The sequence below is a fragment of the Eptatretus burgeri genome, chromosome 17 (genome assembly GCF_056783735.1).
Source record: "Eptatretus burgeri isolate ZD-2024b chromosome 17, Ebu_testis_v1, whole genome shotgun sequence".
Taxonomy (NCBI): domain Eukaryota; kingdom Metazoa; phylum Chordata; class Myxini; order Myxiniformes; family Myxinidae; genus Eptatretus; species Eptatretus burgeri.
Window position 1 is genome coordinate 25451632 of NC_140977.1, and position 26144 is coordinate 25477775.

The 26144-nt window shown below is 45.1% G+C and overlaps 1 protein-coding gene across 1 annotated transcript in view; it reads left to right on the forward strand.

Moving 5' to 3' along the window:
* The window catches only part of LOC147009587 (uncharacterized), a 161053-nt gene that overhangs the window by 109259 nt on the left and 25650 nt on the right, over positions 1–26144 (forward strand). Inside the window, exons 7-8 of the mRNA XM_085861109.1 lie at positions 980–1174; positions 20816–20931. Coding sequence (XP_085717235.1) covers positions 980–1174; positions 20816–20931 — 311 coding nt within the window. The remainder of the gene's footprint in view (positions 1–979; positions 1175–20815; positions 20932–26144) is intronic.

Below are 26144 nucleotides of genomic sequence, written 5' to 3' on the forward strand. Positions count from 1 at the left end.
CCTTCCAGATTCAGAGTGGGTGCTCTAACCATCATGCCACCGAGTCCGGTTAAATGGGATGGAGGAAATAGTGGTCCATGACCTTGACTATGTCAGTTAGTGCCACAAACCCCCACACACTTACGCAGTCTTCACATAAAGACGGTATAGTTAACGTCCAAATCATGAACAATGAACCTTTGGTGGACTCACAGTCCTTGGAGTTCCTTGCACTTTCACTAAGTCATGGTCTTCATGTACCAGTGCCATTTTGAATCTGGTCTTGGTCAGAGCAGGGCAGCTCCTTGGAATTATTTGCACATCTAAGTCATTCCTCAGCTTGTGCTCAGTTCATAATTGTGTAAAGAACATTAATATATTGTAGCATGGAGTATGGTTCTCCTCTTCGGGCTAGTGCCACTACACCTCACCTTGTAGTCCGGGATGCAGTGCATTCCTTGGCCCTAATGGATAAGTGGTGTCACTCAATTAGAAGCTGAGACGCAGATCCTGCTCATCTTCCATTGCAGATATATCGGTGATGTTTTTTTTTCGCTTTTTGTCAGTTTTTCATCTTTGCTCACATGACCTTCCTGCACTTATCCCACTTTGTTCTACTTACCTGTCCATCTGTCTCAACATTAAACCTACTACACTGTCTGTCTTAGCTCTTTGCTCTTTCTCTGTCCTTTGTTTACTTGTTCCCCTCTGCTCCATTGTTGGTATGTTGACCTTTTGTCATTAATTTCTTCCATGAGCCTTGATCTTTGTTTTAAAAGTAAAACATGACATGACATGAGTGATGACCTGGTTACCATCCCAAACAGATGAAAGCGATCACCACTCTAAACAATTACTGACCGGTTGTACATGTGCTTTGTCATATCGCAATAACAAGGGGGGGGGGGGGAGCATGTTGTCTGGCCTAATCTACAATGCATTCATGCAACACACGAGCTAACCAAGGGACTCCTCGGCCACCACAACCCCTCGCCCATAGGTCCCTTGGAACAAGACTGGGACCGGATGAATAGCAATGCAGGCCCCGGTCGAGCCCGCTCCTGTTGCCGTGGAAACGAGCCCCTGCAAAGGCAGGGGAGCTGGACGGATGGGAACTCTCAGTGTCTGGACATCAACACGTGCTGCGGATTCGCTGTTCATGCCACATCACCCCTCCTCGGCGATCCGGTCGCAGGTACCTTGGGATTGTGGTGGAAACACGGTTACTCCTGCACCTTTCCCTTGATTGCTGCAACAATGCTTGTTTTTTAGCATCCTCCATTTGCACGTTTTTAGTGCCAGAAAAGGGTGTGAACAGACTTGCCCTAGAGAATCCGTTAATGATGACACAGCTGCCAAATGAGATGGGGGAAGGCCTATAACGGAGGCAGTCAATGACTCGGAGTGTCATCAAGGTGGAAACTTAACAACAAGCCACAACCAGAGCTCTGGATTTGAACAATTGACGTAATCCATGATGTTTGGTTTGTCATTGTTTATTCTTGTTATTTTTCTTCATATTGTTTCATTATTGTTGTTAATATTGCTCTGTTATTATAATTGATGTCGTTGTGGTTATTATTACTATTATTATTATTATTATTATTATTATTATTATTATTATTATTATTAGCCCGTCCTCCGCGCAGCAGTAGATGGGGTTTTGCAATCACTTATATGTGTCTCTGTCTGTCTCTCTGTCTGTCTGTCTGTCTGTCTGTCTGTCTGTCTGTCTGTCTGTCTGTCTGGGCTGTAACTTTTCTTTTTTACCATTTGAGCTTTTGTCATTAAATTTTCAAGAAAGCTTTATTATGAGAATATGAAGAAGACAAATTAATAATTTGGTCAAAAGGTCAAAGGGCTGCCTTACAAAAAATGGTCAATTTTCATCCAATTGAACTGAAATTTTACGAATTTGCAGATTGTGTCACTGCTGGAAGTCAATTGTTGTTTTTTTTTTTTTAGATGAAAAGGTCAAAAGTCAAGGTTGCATAAAATGGTCAATTTTCATCTGATTGATTTGAATTTTTGAGAATTTGCATATTGGGTCACTGAATTGGTTAACCAAAAATCAGAATGATCGATTTTGCCATTTTAGCCATGATTTTGCAAAATCAACGGTGACCATGACAACGGGCTTGTTCATTTACCATGGAGCTTCAGGTCAGGCCAGATTAGATCTGTGACTTGTTGCTACAGGTATGATGTAAACCTGTACTAACCTGTTCCATGGTCGGGTTGTCGGCGACTAAACCGTCTCCCCCATCAGGTTTTTTTTTTGGTGAGGAGGGTGTTTGGATATGGACACCCAGCAGGATTAAAAACAAAACCTGTCAAAGGGCGGAGGAGCTCCTTGTGAGCCAACGGCTATCCATATCTAGTGCCCAACTGTGTCTGTGGACGTCCTCCTGCAGTTGGGTCACTTCTTATTAGGAGGTTGGTGGCAGGATTTGCACTCCGGCCACCGTAAAACCCTTCATTCCGCAAAACACAAAAACGCAAAGAAATCTGAAAACCCACTCCATGGGAGTACATCCTGTGCAGCTTCCCTTCGCAGGGCAGCTCACCGGATGACGAGATTGGGGCAAAGCCTTCGGGACCCCGAATCTTTGATGATAGGAGGGAAACCACGGGGTAACATCCCTCAGTCAGATTGCGGGAGAGTGTGTCGGAGTGGTGCTGAGGTGTCGTCCACCAGACGGCGGTCTCCTTGGGTTAACCTGAGGCGGTCCCTTCGGGTGGGTGCCTAGAATGTCCTATCCCTAAGAGAGGATGATCACCTGTCTCTGTTATCATCTGAGCTCAAGCGTTTTGACATCGGTATTGCAGCTCTCTCTGAAGTTCGGAGACCAGATTGTGGCGAGATCATGGTGGGTGGTGACACCTTCTATTGGTCTGGTCGCTCTGATGGTTACCATACCCAAGGAGTTGCTGTAGCTGTGTTCAATAAGCTGACCCCAATGATAATTGAGGTAACACCAGTCAACGAGCGTATTATGAGACTAAGGTTTCGTCACACCTTAAGTGTCATTTCCCTGGTCTCTGTTTATGATCCAACTGAGGCGAGTGATCTCACCGTGAAGGATGCATTCTCCGCCACGCTCGAGTCTGTGGTTAATCAGTGCCCCAAACGAGATACACTTCCAGTCTTGTGGGATTTCAATGCATCGACTGGAACTGATAGGGATGGTTATGAGGTGTGTGTTGGTCCCCATGGGTCTGGAACTGTGAACCAAAATAGCACTAAGTTCCTTGACTTTGCAAGAAGTCATGGATTAGGGTGGCTGGTTCATGGTTCCAGCGCCCACAAGCTCATCGCTGGACTTGGTATTCCGACACTGGTGGTGCGGCAAAGGAGATTGACCATGTCCTTGTTGATGGTCGCTGGAGGATGATCCAGAGCTGCAGGGTCTACCGGAGTGCTCAGTTCCTCAATACTGACCACCGGCTTGTTGCAGCAACTCTGAAGTTGCACCTTAAATCCAGGAGAATGGTACCATCCCAGCCTTGGCTGGATGTTGGTAAGCTCATTGATGAGAGAGTAGCTGAGGAGTTTGTGAACAAGCTGAGTGGAGATTTGGGGGGTCTGGGTGCTTTGGGAGGTGCTGAAGAGTTGTGGAGCGCCTTCAAGACCACCGTCCTTGATTTTGCCGGTGGATGTCTTGGAGCTCACCGCAGGGCAAAGAAGAATTTTGTCTCAAGGGACACTGGATACCATTGACCAGAGTTGCAGGGCCAGGCTGAATGGCAGAGCTGAGCTGTTCAGGGAGCTGAGGCGTAAAACTGTACGTGTGCTAAGGGTGGACAAGGATGCCTATGTGCGAGGAATCTGTGAGGGGGTAGAGCAGCACCTGTGGTCAAGTGATTCTCGTCCTGCTTACAGGGTAATTCATGCATTGCATTCATCCAAGCCCATCTCTTGGAGCACTGCAGTTAGAGCAGAGAGTGGTAGGCTCTTGATCGAGGAGTCTGAAGTGAAGGCCCGCTGGGCCGGTTACTTTGAGCGGTTGTACCAGGCTGATCCACCAGCTATCGAGTTGGACGCCAGGGGTGTTACAATCGCTGTTGCTGACTCTCCAATCAACTGTGGTCCACCTTCGCTTGTGGAAACACAGGCTGTGGTGAACCGGTTGAAATGAGCTAAAGCTCCAGGGATCTGGGGCATCCATGCTGAACTTCTCAAGGCTGGTGGAAATGCTGCACTCATGTCATTGCATGCAGTTCGGTGCTCTGCTTGGAACACAGGCATCATCCCAACTGATTGGAAGAGGGGCCTTGTTGTCCCTCTCTGGAAAGGCAAGGGTGATCGCCAAGACTGCAACAACTACTGAGGGGTGACGCTGCTCTCAGTGCCGGGCAAGGTCTTTGCTCAGATAATTCTTGATAGGATTCGCCACCATCTGCTTGAGCACCAGCGTCCAGAGCAGTCAGGCTTTACACCAAAGAGGTCGACGATTGACCATATTCTTGCTCTTCCGGTCCTCACCGAATGCAGACGAGAGTTTTGGCAGGGGCTGCTTGCAACCTATGTTGATCTCTGTAAAGCGTTCGAGTCAGTGAATCAGGATGCCCTCTGGAGGATTCTTTGTCTTCGTGGGGTGCCACCAAAACTGATCAATCTGATGTCTGAACTATATGCTAGTACTGAGAGTGCTGTGAGATGTGGTGGTGCCATCTCTGACTTATTTCCAGTTGTTACTGGAGTTCGTCAGGCATGTGTACTGGCCCCCACACTTTTCACCACTTGTATGGACTGGATTCTAGGGAGGATGTCAGAGAGATCAAGCTGTGGTGCATCATATCGGAATGTCAAGAATTCTGACCTTGATTTCGCAGTTGATGCAGTCACCTTGACAGAGACTTCAGAAATCCTTTTGGGAACCCTCAAGGTGCTGAATGAGGAGTCGGAGCACCTGGGATTACGGGTTTCCTGGGTCAAAACTAAGATCCAGGCTTTCAATGACATCTTGGATGCTGCTGTCATGTCTGTGCCTGTTTTGGTGAGTATGTTGAGGTCGTGGAGTGATTCACTTACCTTGGCAGTGATATTCATGTCTGCTGGCTGAGTCAGAGGTCAATAGACGTCTGGGTCGCACCTGGGGAGTCATTGGTTCACTGGATAATGGGGTGTGGCACTGCCGGTACCTGTGTGGGAGGACGAAAGTCCGAGTCTTGAGGTCTTTGGTGCTTGCAGTCTTGCTCTATGGATGCGAGACTTGGACTCTGACCAAGGATCTGGGATGGAGACTTAATTCCTTTGGTACCAGATCTCTTTGGAGAATCCTTGGCTATCGCTGGTCGGATTTTGTGTCCAACGAGCGGTTGCTGAGATAGACTCAAATGAGATTTGTTACCTACATCGTCCGTGAGCATCAACTGCGGCTGTATGGACATGTGGCTCGTTTTCCTGACGCTGATCTTGCTCACCGGATTCTCTCAGTGAGGGAGTCTCGTAAGTGGAGAAGGTCACCGGGCCGACCATGTGCCTCGTAGTTGCAGCAGGTTGATCGGCATCTCAAGGAGATGGGGATGGGCCTGGCATCTGCCTGGGGGATGGCCAGATGGAGGCCCCTGCAGTGGACGCAGTGTGGACGGAAAGTGGATGCAGCGACGTGCTGCTCTCATGCATACTCCCATACCTGACCTGACCTTCAGGGGGTTTGTCCAGGCCATAACATTTTTACCATTTGAGCTTTCATTGTCAAATCTTCAAAAAACATTTATTATGAGAATATGAAGAGCAAAAATGAACAGAATGTGCAATTTTTTTTTTTTTTTAATGACGCTACTGTCGCTTTGTTCGAGTACAAAGCAGCTGCAGGCGGGCTTTGCTTTTTGATTGTTCTTGTCTTTGAAAAATTTGCAGTGTGTATTTATGACAAGGTTTACGCCTCTAGTGTGACCCGATTGTCTGATGCTTAATGACGGTTGTCTGCAGGAGTATCAACCTCTTGTTGCTATTGCCCAAGGGAGATAAAAAGTTTAAACAAACAGAAAATACTGTGTGTGTGTGTGTGTGTGTGTGTGTGTGTGTGTGTGTGTGTGTGTGTGTGTGTGTGTGTGTGTGTGTGTGTGTGTGTGTGTGTGTGTGTGTGTGTGTGTGTTTCGTTCAAAATTTAAGTATCTCGACATTTTGCCCCCATTTTGGATATTAAATTAGTGCCGATGTCAACATCCTTTTTGATTTTTCAAAAGTTTAAGCCATCAGTAATAAAAATGTAAATCTTCCTGAGACTATTACAAAAGATTTCAGGCCTTGGAATTGTACCCTTAAATTAAACTGCTGAATGGTGTATTCAATTACAACATGACGAAGGTAAATTATCGGAGCAGTGGTCGATTTTGAACATCGCTACCGTCACATTGGGCGAACAAGTATTTTCAGATACTTCAGATACTTCAGATACTTCAGACTTTGAACACTTACGAGTACATCTGCAGTAATTGCTCGCTTTTCTCTATGCAAGTCCAAAGTAAAAACCAATCCGAAGACGTATCCATTGCATCGACCTGTTGTGGTAGTCATTCAGGCATGCAAACCATGTTCTGGGAGCGAGATGACAACTGACACGCGGTGATCCTGTTAAATGATATTCGACAGTGTTACACCCAGAAGATATCAGGACAGGTCAGGTCAGGTCTGGGAGCATGCGCCGGAGCAGCGTATCGCTGTGTCCACGTCCACTCCAGGGGTTTCCGTCTGGCCATCCCCCAGGAAGATGCCTGGCCAATCCCCATTTCCTTGAGATGCTGATCAATCTGCTGCAATCACGAAGCACGTGGTCGGCTCACTGGCCTCCTCCACTCATGAGGCTCCCTTGCTGAGAGAATCTGGTGAGCAGGATCAGCATCAGGAAAGCGAGCCACATGTCCATTCAGCCGCAACTGACACTGACCGACTATGCAGGTAACAAATCTCATTTGAGTCTCTCTCAGCAACCGCTCGTTGGACACAAAGTCCAACCAGCGATAGCCAAGGATTCTCCAAAGAGACCTGGTACCAAAGGAATTAAGACTCACTCTCAGATCCCTAGTCAGAGCCCATCTCACATCCGTAGAGCAAAACTGGAAGCACCAAGGACCTGAAGACTTTGACTTTCATCCTCCTGCATAGCTACCGACAGAGCCACACCCCATTATCCAGTGAATCCATTTCTCCCAGGCCCGACCCAGAAGTCTACTGACCTCTGGGTCATAACCAGCAGACATGAATATCACTGCCAAGGTAAGTGAATCTCTCCGTGACCTCAACATCCTCACCACAAACAAGTACAGACAAGATAGCAGCATCCAAGATGTCATTGAAAGCGTGGATCTTAGTTTTGACCCAGGATACCCAAAATCCTAGTGGCTGTAACTCCTCATTCAGCTTCCCGAGGGCCCCCCAAAAAGATATCTAGAGTCTCCGTAAAGATGATTGCATCATCTGCGAAATCAAGGTTAGAGATCTTGACATTCCCATACGATGCACCGCAGCTTGATCTCTCCGACATCCTCCCCAGAATCCAGTCCATACAAGCGCTGAATAATGTGGGGGCCAGTACACACCCCTGACAAACTCCAGTAATAACTGGTCATAAGTCAGAGATGGTGTCACCACATCTCACAGCACTCTCAGTACCAGAGTATAGTTCAGACATCAGATTGATCAGTTTTGGTGGCACCCCACGAAGACAGAGAATCTGCCAAAGGGCATCCCGATTCACTGAATCAAACACTTTGCAGAGATCAACGTTGGCTGCAAGCAGCTCCTGCCAAAACTCTCGCCTGCTTTCGGTGAGGACCCAGATGACAAGAATACAGTCAATTGTTGACCTCTTTGGTGTAAAGCCTGAATACTCTGGGTACTGGTGCTCAAGCAGATAGTGGCGAACCCTATCAAGAATTATCCGAGCAAAGACCTTGCCCGGCAGTGAGAAGAGCGTCACCCCTCGGTAGTTTTTTTCAGTCTTGGCGATCACCCTTCCCTTTCCAGAGAGAGACAACAAGGCCCCTCTTCCAGTCAGTTGGGATGCTGTCTGTGTTACAGGCAAAGCACAGAACTGCATGCAATGACATGAGTACAGCATTTCCACCAGCCTTGAGAAGTTCATCATGGATGCTACAAATCCCAGGAGCTTGACCCCTTTTCAAACGGTTCACCGCAGTCTCTGTTTTCACAAATGAAGTGGGTCACAGTTGATTGGAGGGTCAGCAATAGGGATAGCAACACCCCTGACATCCAACTTAACAGCTGGTGGATCAGCCTGGTACAGCCGCTCAAAGTAACCAACCCAGCTGGACAAATTGCTTTCATTCATCCGAGTTATCATTAGCCTCTTTCCCAATTTTCTACACCATGCTACCAATTTTGGTTGAAAATGGTGCCCGACCTGTACGAGATTTAGCACCACTTTCTTTTTCTTCAGTACACATTATGGCCACCTGCATCAGGTCCACAAATGTTATTCTAGGAAGTTCACACAATTTCATTTTCGCCTCTTTTTGGAGAGCTGAATCCCTAAGACTGGAAACAAATTGATCTTTTAGGGTCAATTCTGTGTTTGGAACTCTTTGTTCAGTCTGCTGCACAACACGTTGCATTCTCTCTTGCAAGTCGTAACCATAGGCGCGGATCTTTTCGTTGAATTGCTGGGTCCTATCATAAAAGTCTTTCAGCAGGCCTCCCACAGTTACTGTAATCCCATACACCCTCTCTGGAGTCTCAAATACTTTCAACATGTCCCATTGGTCATGTTCCGGCATTACCTTAACCGTTTGCCTGGCCTGGCCCCCAGGATAGTCCATCACGATGTGTGCTTGATCCCGGAGAGGAACATAACACTTTCTGAGGCACTCTTCACTGCATCCACCCATTCCCCCACAATGTTTTGCCCAAGTTTTCTGGAAATCCTGTGAAGATAGGAACTTTATATTCCCTGGGGACATAAACAGATTGTGGTGTACTTATCCAGGCTAATTCCATAGCTAACTCTACTTCAAGCCTCAAAACTAGGCCTCAACTCATCAAGCAAGCTTCCGAATAACCCTGCAAATGTGCCTCATCTAGGATTTACAACAACGCTATGCAAGTTCATGGCACTTGCACAACAAAACGACGCACATAAGTTACATAATATATATATAGGAACAAAATTACCGTCTTTCTGTTCAATTGACAGATCTACCAATCGACCACACAGTTGCTCTCTGTCGTCGCAACTAGTCCGGATGTCAAACACCATTTTTTAAGATGACCTTGCATTAAGGTCCGCACAATGTTTTTCTGCATTTTTGTGATCATCAGACCATCTGAATGAATATTCCGATTGATGCCACTCTGGCACCCTTGAGCATTTTTGTGGAAACCCATTAATGTGCAAATTAGCGGTGGCCATTGTCGAAATTACTGTTTTTCTTAATATCTCCAAAAGTAAGCATCCAAATAGCCTGGTTGAGGTGTCTACACCCATGTTTTTAGGGTCACTGGTCATGATAAACCCAGTTGAAATTTAATAACATTTAAATTTAGCTCATTAATATGCAAATTAGCAGTCGCCATTATCAAAATAACAATTTTTCTTAATATCTCCAGAAGTAAGCATCCAAACAGCCTGGTTGAAGTTTCCAAACCCATGTTTTTAGGGTCACTGGTCATGATAACCCCATTTACAATTTGATAACATTGAAATTTAGCTCATTAATATGCAAATTAGCATAACCCAACCCCCTGAATTTGTCCGCGCCAATCGGCGTTTTTGCAGTACAGTTATACAACAACAACAACAACAACAACAACAAAACTGTTTGCAAATAAAGGCCCTGTCAGACCTTGATGATTTAGCCAGCGTATGGCTGACGTATGCAGAATTTGGCCAAAACGCTGGCACACTTCGAATACGTTATGGGTAAGTTTGTATACGTTAAGAGCACGCTGGCGTACGTCGTAGTATGCTGGCTTTTTTTCGTAGTACGCTGGCATACGTCTTTGTATGCCGAGGTGTTAGATAAATTTTCCATGCTTGAAATTTTTCGACGTATGCCAGCGTATGACTCACACGTTTCGCATAATGCTGGCCATAAGTTGTAGGCACGTTACGCGATCGTTGACACACGTCGACACACGTTACTTGTAAGATACTCATAAGTCGAAACACGTCGAGGTAATGTTTAGCGTACCCGAAACTTATTTCTAACCTATGAGTAAGTAACGTGTTGTAGGCATGTTACGCGATCGTTGACACACGTCGACACACGTTACTTGTAAGTTACTCATAAGTCGAAACACGTCAAGGTCATGTTTAGCGTCAGTGTTCCAGACTCCCTGGTTTTTTTATTATTTTCTTTTCTTCGGCATGAGGGTGATGTTGACACTTCGATTTCTAGTGTGGTTATAATATAATATAATTAATAAACTGCCGCTCAACGACTTAAATCATAACCGCACTAGAAATCGAAGTGTCAACATCACCGTCATACCGAAGAAAAAAAACAACAAAAAAAAAAAACAGGGAGTCTGGAACACTGACGTTAACCATTACATTGACGTGTTTTGACTTATGAGTAACATACAAGTAACGTGTGTCGACGTGTGTCAACGATCGCGTAGCATGCCTACAACTTATGCTGGCGTATGCGGAATGTATGTCATATGTCGAGTACGTCAATAAATTTTCAACATGCTGAAAATTTCTCGACGTACTCGGCATACGACAACGTATGCCAGAAAACTACGACGTATGCATGTTCTTAACGTATACAAAACTTACCCATAACGTATTCGACGTGTGCCAGCTTGGTTCGGCAAATTTTTCATACGTCGGCATATGCTGGCTAAAACGTCAAGGTGTGACAGCGGCTTCACACTTCGATGTCTAGTGCGGTTATGATTTGAATCGTCGAGACGCAGCCTATGAATAGCCTACGCCACGTGATCGTCGGCGATACGCTGCCGCGCTATACATAAGTTAGACTATCGTTGGGCATAGGTTGTGAACGCCGACAACACGCTCAGCATTCGTTGGTATAAATTATCTATATGTGATTAAAACGTTCTGTGTACGTTACCAATACGTTATGCATATGTTTATTTCTTTAAAATACGAACAAAGAAATTAAATGTTTCCTGATGTTTATAATTACCTATATTGTTACAGGTTGAGGCTCCATCACCATGGGAGACTGTTTCTTCAGTTCCCGTGATGCAACGAAAGCTGGAAAACTTCTGGTAACAGTTGGTCCAGACAGAGTGTGAAGTATCATCCAGTCAAACATAGCAAGACAAGATGGTATACATGAAGAGCTTGAACAGAGATTACAGGCAGATGAATCTATCGAACTCAAATGCCATAGAGACTGTGTGTCAACGTACACATCACGCTCACACATAGAAAGACACTTGAAACGAATGAGTAATGTCTGTTTGGAAGATGCTTCAACAAGCAAAAGAAGCCGCCGTTCAAAGACGACAGTATTTGACTTGAAAGAACATTTCATTTTTTTGCGGAGAAAAGTGCATCATGGACTTTGCTAAGAAGAATCCTAATCGTTGGCGGCGAGTTCTCCTTTGTAGGACCGCAGATCGTGTTGATCGGACAACTTTCAAACAAACTGTTCTCGATGTCATCGATTCCCGCCAGGATGAAGAAGGACACCAGGTCAAGATATGATTCATGGGCGATTAATGTGCGTTCTGTAGGAGTCATCTTCATACTGCTGATGTGAGATATCACGATGACTGCAGAAAGTCCTTCATGGCACCCAGTTCTGTTGCAGCAGCAGCACACAATGGCAGAGAAACTCAGGACATTGAGCCAGCTGTCACTTCTAGCATCCTATCGATGAAAAACGACATGTTGCGCATCTGGAATTCAGTAGAAGTCGACAATATGTACAAGGATCATGGATCATGGAGGAAAGCTATACTCTCGACGAACCCTGTTATCCAAATTGTTGGATATACTTGGCTCAGAGCTTCTGGTTCTGTCTGGTGAAGGTGTCGCGAGTTTAATCTTGTTTTGCAGCAGAGCATCTACTGCGATCAACTTAGCAGCATCAGATGAAGATGATGCCATTGATGTTTCCATAGAACGAATTGCCAAGAAGGTTGCACAGGAATCTAAGCAGTTGTTGTCCGACCCCAGTTCCTATAAGACTATAATTAATATAGATATTGCTAATGAAGGAGTGAGTTCAACCCTTCAATTGCTTCTCTCCAAAATATCAGCTAAACTGGACTGCACACTTCCAGGAGCTCTGATATGAAACATCATAATGAATATGATCACCAATCGACCAACTACACTCCAAATAGCACTGGGAGTTCTAGTCAGTCGTAAAAGCCTCATTGAGCAGTTGTACAACTATCGTGTGACCTGTTCCTATGATGCGTTTCAAGGGATCAGCAGCAAAGGCTGCAACTGTTCACTCCGGGATTAGGGAAACCGCCAATGCTGAATGTGGCCTCGTTCAGGTTGTTGCTGACAACTTCGACACAAAGATCTCATCCCAGAATGGACTCGTTTCAACACATTTTCTTGCAGTACTACTACCATAAAATATCAGGAGATATCTTCCACATCTGAAGATGAAGCCATCATCAGACGATTGACCCGTGATGAAATGAAGACACCTGTGACGGAAGATATTTCGGTTCAAAGATACAAGAGAACTGAGAAACCAGTGATGCCAGTTGAAGAAGCCACACGTGTGGTGTTACCTCTCCGCATATTGGCTCATCAAGCTATACAACTTAGGAGAGTTCAAGATATGGATTTCTCTTTTCTGAAGCAAATCACTTCTGATCAGAACACACCAGAGTTTGGTGGCTTTAATACGAAGCTCTGCAGAGAGCAAGGACGATCCATCCAACCTGCAACGAGGGCCATTTATACACCACTCATAGATATGGATCCAGCTGATCCAAACACGATGTTTACAGTAATGGAGGAGGGAAAACGCTTGACCGCAGAGTGTGAACAAACCGTAACCATCTCCACAAACGACCAACAGCTGTATTGAGTGGCTGTTCATGTTAAATGGGTTTATCCTGAGTGATTTACCCAGTTCATACCAAGGCTGGGTGGCATGCACACCCTTATGAGTTTCATCGGTTGTGTGGGGAACTTGATGGCTGAAAGTGGGCTGGAAGACATGATGAAATCTGCCCTTGGAGGTGTTGCTCATATGCTTGGTGGAAAAAAGTTTCCCCAAAACTTCAGGGCCCTGCGATTGGTGACTGAGGAGGTCCTTCGTTCCAGCGTGGCTCAGGCAGAAAGTCATGAAGACTTAATGGACACTCTTGAAACCAAAGCAACAAAGAGCATGACCACACAACTATGGGTGCAGAACCTTGTGAAACCTGTATTCATCATGATGGCGTTTGTTCATGCTGAGCGTGAAGGAGACTGGCCATTGCATCTTTGGGCTATGAAGGAGATTCTGCCCCACTTCTTCGTGGCTGGACATCACAACTATGCTAGATATGGGCTCGACTACCTTCGATCGATGGAAAGGCTTCATGGAGACATTCTGGAAATGTTCTTAAAAGGAGATCACGTGATGCGGCACAAGAAGGGCCTATGGAACGGTTTATGGTCAGATATGCACATCGAGTCCACGTTGATGCGCTACGGCCATGGCATACATGGAATCGTTGGCATTACACTGAAGCCTTCTACACTGAAGAAGTGGGCCGATAATATGCACACGTTTAGTCAGATAGTCTACGATCTCACAGATATGTCTGAGGGGCACATAGTCACAGAGGTGACCATTCACAAGGAAGAGAAGCCATCACGCATATGATCTGATGCAGAGGACCGAGATAAGATAAGGAAAAAACTCCAGACCTGTATCGACCCACTTGACCCAAACGAACATGCAGACAGATTTGTCAACATTGTAACTGGCAGAATTGGACCGGAAAAGGTGAACGCACCAAGGGCAGTTGACATTGGCTGAGCACAGATGCATTCGTATGAAGAAAGCTGGCCAGCAGGATTCAACGCTCCCTTATCTAAACAAGTCATAACTATGGCAGTGACAAGGAAAGTCATGCGTGTGGGATCTACTGAGGTTTGTGATCTAAATATCATCTACTCCAGGGTCATGGAACTCCAACAAAGTCGAAATATCAAACTATGTGACGTCTTAGAGTATGAGCTTGCACCTGTGCCAACATCAATGTTTGATGAAAATGGGGCGATGAGAATAGCAAAGACCAAGTCGACATTGAAGAAGAATCTCCAAGTGGAAATCTCAACAAGACTGGGTCCACAACCTGAAGTCACCATCTTAGATGGTTGTGCGATCCTCTGGGTTATTCATTGGCTCAACAGGGGAATTGTGCAAGACTTTGTTGACAACTTCACCAGCTACATCATGGCAAAGGTGGACAAATCAGATGTATATCTGGTATTTGACAGATATCATGATTTCAGCATCAAGAGTGGAACAAGATTAGCAAGAGCTGGGCAGCAAGCTAGCAGGTGCCACAGGTTGAACCACCAGACTCCACTGCCTCCACAGCTGGTGGTTCTGTCAGTAACTGAGAACAAAGTTCAGCTGATACAACTGATTTGCCAGTATTTGATTGACGTTAGTCAACAGAGAAAGCAGAACGAACACAGGCTCGTCATTGCGGGACAGGAGTCTACCCCAGTGGAAATACACCACAGAGCCCAAAGGTGTCGCACTGATTTGAAGACTACGTATGAGGAGGCAGATGTCATCATGATGCAGCAAGTCGCTAAAGTTGCCGAAGATGGCACAAAATGCATCACAGTCATCTGTGATGATACTGATGTGTTCATCTTGCTTGTGTATCACTTCGCAGAACTTCATCTGCAATGCTGCGTAACAATGGAAGCAACATGTCCTGGCTGATCGTTGATCGACATTGGGGCCACTGCCAGAAAGCATGCCGGGATGGTGCAAGACCTACTAGCTTTACATGCACTGACAGGTTGCGACACCATTGCCCAGATGTATGGTAGAGGTAAACTGACTGGCAAGAAGACACTCGCAGCAGGCCAGTCACTTCAAAAACTTGGGAATGTGGATGCATCTATTGATGATGTCATCGCCGAAGCCATTGTGTTCATGGCTGTTTGCTATGGTAGCAAGGAGAGGTGTAGTCTATGAAGATGGCAAAACCAAATGCCATCAAAGCACCAGACCTAAAGGCTCTGACACCAACTACAGAGTCCTTTGAACAAAACGTGTGATGCGCTCATATCCAGACAGCAATATGGAAGTCAGTTGCTGAGCTGCAGCCACCACCTCTGGATCCCACTCAGTACAGATGGAAACGTGATGAGGCATCAAGATCATTACTTCCAATTATGCTGCCGCCCAACGTCGCTCTTGCACCACCAGAGATCTTGGAGCTAATACGATGTGAATGTTCCTCCAACAAGCAATGCTACACAGCTCAATGCTGCTGCACAGCAGCCAAGTACCATGCACAGTTTTCTGTGCGGGTCATGGAGATACTGGCTGCAGGAATGAGTGCACCAAGACAGCTGCTGCATTTGCCCTTGATGATGACTCTGACACTGAATGAGACACCAAGCACTGAAGTAGCCTTCATAAGGTTTACAAACCTGTTATATATATGAACATTTGATTTACACAGGAATGTCTTCTTTTGTTCATGTTGTTAGCTGCTTTCATTGCATACTGTCGAATTGTTGAATCTGTATGAATAATAAAGTGATCTATATTCACAAAGACTGAAGTGTTTTTTTTCTATCTGTATGTCTATTTATCTACATTTTCAATAATGGCGACTACTAATTTGCATATTAATGAGCTAAATTTAAATGTTATTAAATTTTAAGTGGGTTTATCATGACCAGTGACCCTAAAAACATGGGTGTAGACACCTCAACCAGGCTGTTTGGATGCTTACTTTTGGAGATATTAAGAAAAATAGTAATTTTGACAATGGCCACCGCTAATTTGCATATTAATGAGTTTCTACAAAAATGCTCAAGGGTGCCAGAGTGGCATCAATCGGAATATTCATCCTGATGGTCTGGTGATCACAAAAGTGCAGAAAAACATTGTGCGGACCCTAATGCACGCTTTTCTGGCCAACACTCGGACTATACGTCTGAGAAGTACGGATCACGTGACGTCTAGGTCAGATCACGTGACCTGGCATGTGGTTTCACGAATTATGACACGGTGTAACGGATAACTCATTGCGAAATATTACCGTCCACATTCGCATGATCAATCACATTGAGTTACTGTGCAGCACATCTCGATGTGTCTCCTGCATTCAATAAATTTGTGATTGAAAGAAAATGGTGAATAACCAATGATATTTTTTTTACAAGGAACTGGACTTTTTTTTTTTACAAGGAACTGGACTTTTTTTTTACAAGGAACTGGACTTTTTTTCCGGTTTAATATATTTTTTGCCCTTTGTGCCTCAAAATTGGTGAGCCCAGCACATACAACTCCCCCCACTTAGTTAACTTTTTTTATTATTATTTTAGCTCACCTGTTCGAAGGACAGAGAGCTATAGCAATACCCCCAGCGTGAGCGTGAGCGTCAGCGTCAGCGTCATCGTGAGCGTGAAAATGTTAAAGTTTTTGGTGCAAGTTATTTCCTTTCTAATGTTTTTATCTACCACACTATTTTTTACTGATTACAATATATAAATACATATATTGCTTTAAAATTATTTGGATCAGACTTCACTGCAATGCTTTTTAAAAATTATTATTGGACAAGTCTTTTTAAAATGATAAATGTATAAACAGGCGAGCATTGGGTGGCTTTGACACCAACTCTGGTTCTTATTCTCCTGATTAATCTGAATGTGAATGTATTTGTGAAAAAAAAATTTATCTTCCCTTTTCTTTCTGTAATTCCCAATGGCATGTCAGCTTTTCAGAGGGATAAGCATTGACCCAGATAGGCTACATATCTGGAATCCCTTGGATGTAAACACATACTGTGTCTGAAACAATAGCCACAGAGACCTGGTGAGAGTTGAAATGAGATGTGGAGATTAAAAAATGAGTGTATGTTTAGTTTATTCTTAAGTTTAAAATAAAGTGTGGATGTGATGTGGATGACATCTACCAGTGTTCGACTTTCCTGTTTCCCATAAACATGCAAGGCCATTTTTTAAAATACACATAAATAGTGGAAATGGCTCTGAAAATAGCCAGAAAGATGTTCACTCTCACAAGCATATGATCAGCAGAGAAAGAGCAGGAGACATTTGCGGGAATGTTTGCCATTTTGAAGTACAGAAGGGAGGATTTTTCATTGCGTCCGGGTTGGAAAGTACACAGATTGAGTCAGTCCCGTGAAGTCATAGAAGCCCTTTGCTGAAGGTCAATGGCTGATGAGACAGGTCATAACACCCAGCCAAGTTGTATGGTGACAAATGAAATCGCCACATATAAGGAAGAGTTAGGATGAGTGGTTAAAAGGTTGTCCATGTTGTTTGTGAGAGAGAGAGAGAGAGAGAGAGAGAGAGAGAGAGAGAGAGAGAGAGAGAGAGAGAGAGAGAGAGAGAGAGAGAGAGAGAGAGAGAGAGAGAGAGAGAGAGAGAGAGAGAGAGAGAGAGAGAGAGAGAGATGGAGAGAGATGGAGAGAGATGGAGAGAGATGGAGAGAGATGGAGAGAGATGGAGAGAGATGGAGAGAGATGGAGAGAGATGGAATCATCAATGTTAGGATGGTACAACACAGATGAACAGGAGGTGGGAGCGGAGGGGAAGTCACAGCCAAAGGTACTTCTGGTGGTTAGGAGGTGTAATATCAGTCCACAGACAGTGCCAAATTGAGTTCTGGATGTAAAGTCAACTCTGCCTCCAGGATGAGGTTCAGGCCTATCAAATCGGAGGAGAGAATAGCGAGGGAGAGACACTAAGGAGTCAGGTACGTTCTGTAGGAGGAAGGATGCTGTTAAACAGATGATGTCCGGTTTGTCGGCAGGGGGCTGGGCTGAGAGATTTGTCAGGGTGGAGTGGAGGCCTTTTATGTTTGAGGTCCACACAGTGAGGGACAGGGGAAGAGGTGTTAGGAAGGTGGTGGATGTGTGGGAGGGTGAAGGAAGGTGGGAGGGGAGGATGGGAGTATGGGGGGAGGATGGGAAGTGGTGGGATGAGGGGGCAGCTGAGGGGGGATGAGATGGGGGGTGAGCTGAGAAGGACGGCAGCGGAGCCAAGAGGAGGCAGGATGAGCAGGAAGCATTGAGGTGGTTGGGGTGGGGGAGGAAGCTTGGAGAGGGTGGGGTGAGGAGGAAGTTTAGGGAGGATGAGGTGAGGGGGATGCAGGAGGAAGGGACATGAAGTGGAGGGATGCTGCAGAGCGAGACACATGGAAGGGGTGAGGTTGAAAGGACGCAAGCTTGTAGGAGATGTGGGGGAGGGTACCGACACCTAAGGGTTTGACACGATAAATAACGTGAAGGAGATTTGATCGTCATGTGTCAACATCAGAATATGTGTGCAAAATATGACTTGTGAAGAAGAAGAGCAGCATCATATTGTGATGAAGAAGAACACGTGGTGTACTCATGATGGAGAAATATGGAAACTGAATCATTTTAACATGTTTTAATATATTTTGGAGGAAGAAGGAAGAAGCGTTTTCTTCAATGAAGATATTGAGAAAAGAGAGACGTACAGGAAGTACAAGTATAAGGCAGAATATGAGATATCGTGTTTTTGAGTGAAAGAGTTTTTTTTGTTTGTTGTTTGTTTTTTTGTGAAGCAAGGAGGAGGAATAGGATGTTGAAGAGATAAAAAGGACAAAATGTTGTGAAAAAAAGAAAAATAATGACAAACAACATCAAAACCGAGACAATTTTTCTCCTGGCTACCCGAAATTAGGAGTAGGCCTTGCCTCGGTTGCTCAAAACTCGGATAATTTAACCACGTGATGAAAGCAATCCAATGGTCAAAATTATTTTCTGATGGTTAACTAACCAACGGATAAACAACAATTGTTCAAAGAGTGGATATTAGGGTAAGATAGCTGATCCGCTGAGTAAGAGCTGGACAAGCCGGAAGGCGACGTGGGTGGTCGCTATATAATTGCATACCAGTCATACAGTTTTTGACGGATCGGGCTGAAATTTTTTGACAAAGAGGTTGATTACAGTGCGCATAAAAGCACGGAAGCCGATTTTTGATTTTCGAAAAAAAAAATATATAAATATTTTTCGGATTTTTTCAAAAATTTCAAAGTCCCGTTGTTAGGCAACGGTGGCGTCCATAGCAACGGTGCTCAAAAGCATACAACTAGATCCTGGTATGAACCTACCTGTCAAGTTTCATCAAAATCGGTTGACTCCTCTGGCCTCCAGAGCTGTCCATTACAAACAGACAGACAGACGAAAAACCTGAGAATAAAGGTAGTCTAGCGACCACCCAATAAGGTGTGGATAAACTTTTTATGTGCACACGCTATGGCACAATGCATTGCACTCTCGTCTGCCGGCAAAACTATCATGGCGGCAGACGACAGTCAAACTAGAAAGAGGAAGGCAAACTTTACTCCAACTGAACGGGATATGTTGTGTTGGGTGAAAGAAGAGGATGTAAATGGCATCAGGAGTAAATTTTTAACACTGTAACGAAGTATGAGAGGAGGAAGGCATCGTATGCTTGATGTTGGCTTAATAGTTAGGGTGGTGGGCTTGGGATCAGAGAATCCTGAGTTCAAATCCCACTTGGCTGTTGAATTAATACGAGGTGGGGTTGACTCTGCCTGTCATCCTTCTGAGGTCGGCAAAATGAGTGCCAGCTCGCTGGTATCCTGTGTCGGAGTGGTGACCCGTCCAGGATTGTGCCCAATAGCCAAGGAGACTGCTTTGGTGGAGAACGAGAACAGAACAAGAACGACACTCGGTGGAGCGTATACCTCCACCAGGCTGAACAGTTTATGTTTTGTATCCCCCTGGTAGACCGGATCTGGATCCGGATCTGAACCAAAATTGAATCGGTTTGTTCTTGTCGCCTGCCCAACTCGCCCACAACTTTTTGAAATATCATACTGTGTATCATTTTTGGCCCCTTCTCTCAATGGTGAAGCATCACTTTTAAAAACTAAAAAAAAATAATCCCTTTCTGGATCCGGATCCGGATCCGGATCCGGCTCTTCACCAAAATCGAATCAATTCGTCCTTGTCGCACACCCAATTTTTTTCTTGATTTACTTTGGAAAGGTTTATCAGATGTCATTTCATGGTGTAACATCACAGTATGTGTAATAGAGCCACCCAGTTTAAGTAAAAAAAACCGATTCACTAAGAGGAGTGTGGTGGCGGTGCTATATCATCATTTCAATGCTCATCCCAAGTGGATTGGCATCTCCCGTAGACCAGACTTTGTGAGATCATTGGTGAGTGAGATTGCTTTTCCATTGAGAGTCCCGTTGTTTTGTTGTCACGTTATTCTCCTATGACTACCCCAGTTTCTAAAAGGGTGAGCATTACATAAGGAGTATGTGGCGTATGCTCTTCAGCCGCACTTTATTCTCTCTCTCTCTCTCTCTCTCTCTCTCTCTCTCTCTCTCTCTCTCTCTCTCTCTCTCTCTCTCTCTCTCTCTCTCTCTCTCTCTCTCTCTCTCTCACTCTCTCTCTCTCTCCTTCTCTCACTCTCTCACTCTCTCACTCTCTCACTCTCTCACTCTCTCACTCTCTCACTCTCTCCCTCTCTCACTCTCTCACTCTCTCACTCTCTCACTCTCTCACTCTCTCACTCTCTCACTCTCTCACTCTCTCACTCTCTCACTCTCTCACTCTCTCACTCTCTCACTCTCTCACTCTCTCACTCTCTCACTCTCTCTCTTACTCTCTTACTCTCTTACTCTCTCCCTCCAGCCTCAAAGACCACCATGAAGCCGGAAGACTGTCAGACAGGTCCTGCATCCAACCTCCTCTTGGCACCATCGCCCCAGCCACGCCAAGCTATCCGCTGTCTATTCCTTCACCAACAGGTAATGAAGAGATGATACAGTCAGGTATTAAACTTCTTTTTCTCTTAAGAGATTTGTTTAAATCATGAAAAACCCACACAATGTTGCCAGCAATGTTTAACAGCCTGTTTGAGTTGGCAAAAGGGAAGCTTGTTTTTGTCCTTTGTTATTGAACTTGCAAATACCACCCATCGCTTCACTGATGGGAATACCAAGAAACGGGGGACAAATAAAGAAGGGGGTAGTAGAGAAAGAGTCAGAGGGAGAGAGGGGAGGGGAGGGGAAGGGAGAGAGAGGAGGGGTGGGGGGGAGAAATTGGAGGGAGGGAGGAGAGTGGGAGGGGGAAGCAAGGAAGGGGGAGAAAGAGAGGAGGGAGGGGAGAGAGAGGAGGGTGGAGAGAGAGCAGGGGCGAGAAAGAGTGGAGAGTGAGGCTGAAGAGCAAGGAGGGTGGAGGATGGAGGGGATAGGGAGGATGGATGGGGAGCAAGGAGGGGTGGGGGAAGGGAAGGCAGTGTGAGGCGAAGGCAGCATGAGCAGAGGAGGAAGAGAAGGCTGTGTGATGTGAGGGGAAGGGAAAGCAGCATGAGGGTAGGGAAGGGAATCGGTGTGAGGGGAGGGGAAGGGAAGGCAGTGTGAGGGGAGGGGGATGGAAGGCAGTGTGAGGGGAGTGGAAGGGAATGCAGCATGAGCGGAAGGGAAGGGAGGGCAAGGAAGGCAGTGCAAAGGGAGTGCAAAGTAAGTCAGTGTGAGGGGAGGGTCCATCTGGACATAACCAATGCCATCCAGACTCGTCTGGAGATAACCACCATCCGGACGACGGGTGTACTAAGGAGGGAGGTGGGGGGAGAAAAAGAGGAGGGGGGGATATACTGGAGCATTAACCAGGAGAAAGTGCTTTCAACTGTCATTTGCAAAAGAGAACTTGTTGCTGTTGCAGACTTTGGTGTCTTTGAATCAGGATTCTCCACCGTCACTCATAGGTACACTCTCTTCAGTGTTTGGTTTTCAAAAGTTTTAGCATATTGGACATATTACAGTAATGAGCAAGGTCTATTGAACAAAGTGAGCTCTAAATATCGCATGGAGATAAACACAGTCCGGAGGTTAACACCATCTGGACATGTCCGGAGACAAACACCATTCGGACACGTCCAGAGACAACCACCATTCGGACACATGCAGAGACAACACCGTCCAGACATATCCGGAGATAACCACCATCTGGACACATCAGGAGTATCAAATAATGTGCGAATATAACTCTCTGGATGTCGTTTATAGGCATTATAGGCTGAAATGCGATAAGTTCTCGAATCTTTTCATCCGCATAAAGTTTCAAAATTTAAACTTCAGAATTGAACTTAGCAGCAATTCCAACTGCTAAAAACAGTGTTTGTTTGTCCAATTCGCACATTTTTTCACACTCCGACGTCTCTGGGTGATGTTTGTTACAACTGATCGCTAATCACTTGCCAAGCTAGCGCGGTCATATTAAACACCATCCGGAGACGACCGGAGACGTCAAGACAGTTTATTCCAAATCGAGGCATTGTTGAACAGGCCAAACAAAATGGGTAATTTAGATCCCCACAAGCTGACAGGGCTGACTCAGGGGCTGACTAAGGATAATGCCTTGATAAAGGATAAATAAATAAGGCCGTTAATTATCTTCAAAAGGGGTGTTTTCATTAACCCCAACACCGAATTTTCGTTCTTGCACTTCCTTGGAGTTCCCTGAGCATGCATGCAAAGTTTCAGGCCACTTGGTTTCATGGTTTTGGAGTTATGGAGGAGATGGACTGACTGACTGACAGTCTGACAGATACACTGACATTTATTATTATAGATGACAAAATTGAGAACCAATTCATACACTATGAAATACTGAATGATAAATCAGTTGTGAATGAACTTTAAGTAAATTTATGGCTATCTCGAGCTTTGCACCAGAACACCATAACACATCTTTGTCTGGAACACATTGCACTTGGAGAACCTACAGAGGATTATGTGTTTCTCTGTGAATGATGAGCCAGACATGTACTGTACTGTATGTACATCGGAGGGTTTGAAACAATGTGTCTTACTAATGTGTCATTATAGAATTATGGAGAGCTAAACTTTCTAACTGTAAAGTGGGTTTACTCTGAGTGGGTTACTTCAGTATCTGATTGATAGTGATGTAGTGAGGGCTGAGGGCATCAAGGGAGGATGGGGCAGCGGTGAGAGTTCGAATCCTTTCACCACCTTGGCTTATTTGAACCGTCCTCATCTATAACCACCTCACCCGTCCCATGAGGCTCCGTGAATGGGGAATATCTCCAACAGATCAGATCAAAATCCTTATGACCTATTTCTACCTAACCAGATGTCCTCATTACCTTCAGTGTTTACCTTTTTCGTGTATAATGCCTGAAATGCAGGCACAATGCATGCTTGGTACACCTGTATGGAGTTAACCTTGTTTATATGTTTTGCCAATGGAATGTAAGTGTCAATTATAGCCAAAGTTTATCCAGCGGATCTAGTGGGATGGAGGTATTCTGGTTTAAAAACGAATTTCTTGAACTAACATGATGGAAGTTTGGAAATTTGGTCCCATTCATACATGTGTTTGTGTAATGATGGTTAAACTTGCAAGTTTAGAAAAGTCTTAACTATCTTTTTACTGATTTCATTTCGACCATCATGTGTTTTAGTTGGCACCACCAAGATTTATACAATGGGCTGCCACTACCCCACTCCCCCCCCCCACCCCCAAGAATCACATCTGTCTCTCCTGGTATCTGTGGAATCTAAAGTTCTCATCATTGTTTAAATCTCACGTGATGAGGCTGAAGCACATAGTCTGTCGCTTTCACATCACAGGCAGGTCAGTGGACTCTCTTCTGTTTTTTTTTTTTTCCTGCCTCTCCTCTGGTCTCACTTCTCGAGGACACTCTCAGCCCTCTAACCAATCCAGGACACGTGCATTCTTCAGTAACCCCCTCATAGGTCAACTTACAAAATACAGGCCTACAGCGTACCTCCACTCTTTTCTCCCATTTGTGGAACTACCTTCTGAGGCTGTTGAATCATATGCGTGACTCCAGGGCATCAAGCAGGCAATGTGGAGCTCTTCTGTCGTGTCACCCCCCCCCCCAATCCCTATCCGTAATCTTTCCTATCCCCATTAATACAATCGAACCTCACCCAAGTCGCTTACTTGCAAGTTAGTGTAGATTTTGTGGAGCCACACAGGCTGATTATGGCAGGAATTTGGAATGTGGAAAGAGTTCCGGCACACAGTGGCCTACGCTATGTGAAAGGCATCGTGGGACTGTGGCAGACCGAACCCTGGCTTAACATCCCATCCGTTGGACAGATGGCACACTCGTCAATACAACGCCCTGCCTGCGAAACACCAGGGTGACGTATTTCACGGAACAGCTGATATACAAGTATGAATTTTGAATGATGATGTCATCAGTGGCAAAACCTGAAATAAGGAAGGTAGCTAATTGGGATGAGCAGGTGGTTTGATTATTTAAAAAAAGGCCATGTAAAACGCCCTTGACAACTTATCAGGTTTTGAGGCTGTCTTATAACACCTACCAACAACCACACAGTCATGTCATCATCATCATCATCATCATCATCATCATCATCATCATCATCATCATCATCACCACCACCACCACCATGGTCAGGCAAGATCTGTTGGAGTAGACATGGCATTCTTCTACGCCTCTCTATTCATTCAGCACACATCCTTGCAGTTTGCCGATGCTTGTGTCTTTTACAAGTTGATCTTATGTGTCGAAAGACAATATGCGGATCAGTCGTTTAAAGCACAAGTTGATCTAAAATACAGCATCTCATTCCAGGTCTTCCTCTCTTCTTATGCGCATTCGGTTCCAAGAGAATTGAGAATTAGCTCCGACACTGTTTCTTGGTTTTCACCGAAAACACGGCCTGCAAAGCTCCATCCACTTCGTCTTATCACATCAGTGATCTTCTCCATACCTCAATATAGGATCTCATTTGTGATGTCATCACACAAGCCGACACCGATTGCTTTTCTCAGCAATCTTGCCAATGAGCCGTATAACCTTTGTATAAGTTTCTTCGTCAGAGTCCATGTGTCTGCACCGTACAATAGCCTTGAATCATCTGTGCATTGGAATTCTCTGATCCTTTCTTGCCTGTCCAATCCTTTGTAATCTCAAACTCTTTGCGTCTTCTTATGTGCTGCCCAAGCCTCAGCTATCCTGGCATTTATGTCAGTTTTTTTTTTTGGACCCACCCCCTCTCCAGAACCCAAGATGTTTGAAGTCCTCCATTTTGCATTGTTTTCATGTTTCTACCTTCATCGCTTATGTTTAACGTGAGGCATTCTCCCTTCTGTTCAACGATGTCAAGGCCTACCCAAACTGATTCCATTTGAATCTTATTCAGGAGCTTTTGTCCACAGTCTACAGCATCACTATAGAGCACTGAATCATCTCAAAAGTCAAAGTCTGTCATTTTCTGAGTTGGATGCCTTTGACTCCTGGGTTGAATTGTGAAACCATGCTTACGATTAGCAGAATTGGCTGCCTTTCTATTAGCACAGCCCAGCATCTTGATATACAAGAATGGAGCAAGAGTATCTCCCTGCACGACTCGTCCATGGTTTGATACCGAAACATTCGCCATCTCAATCACGCGACTGAACTCTTGCTGTTGTGTTGTCTTTAATCACCGAAATGGAAATCCTACTTACAGCAGACATCACTGAGTAAACATCGAACGAGATAACCTCCCCACACTGCCACTCACATTCGTCGTCAACTTATTGCTTTATCGGTCGAATGGTTCAGCACTAACGTCGTTCGGTGAGCTTAAATAATGAAATAGCGTGCCGTGGGTTCTGTGACGTCATAGAGCGCTTTGTCCAGAATGCATTGTGCATTGTGTTCTCGTTGTGTCACGCGCATACTGCAGTATCTCCATACAGTATGGATATCTATTGTCAGCAGGGCCCCGACGCATGTTAGTGAGAAAGGACGAGACGTGAAGGATGTGAAGCGGCGTCGTATTAGTGTTTCATTAGCAGTGAAAGCGGATGTGGTGTAAAGAAAGAATGGTGATCGCGCTGTGAACGTCGGTCGCCATCTTTGTTTTCCTCGGAAGATTATTATTTTTTCAAGTGTTGTGTTGTTTTCGGGTGTAAAAATAGGATTATGAAGGAGTGGTAGTGACACGCGGTAATG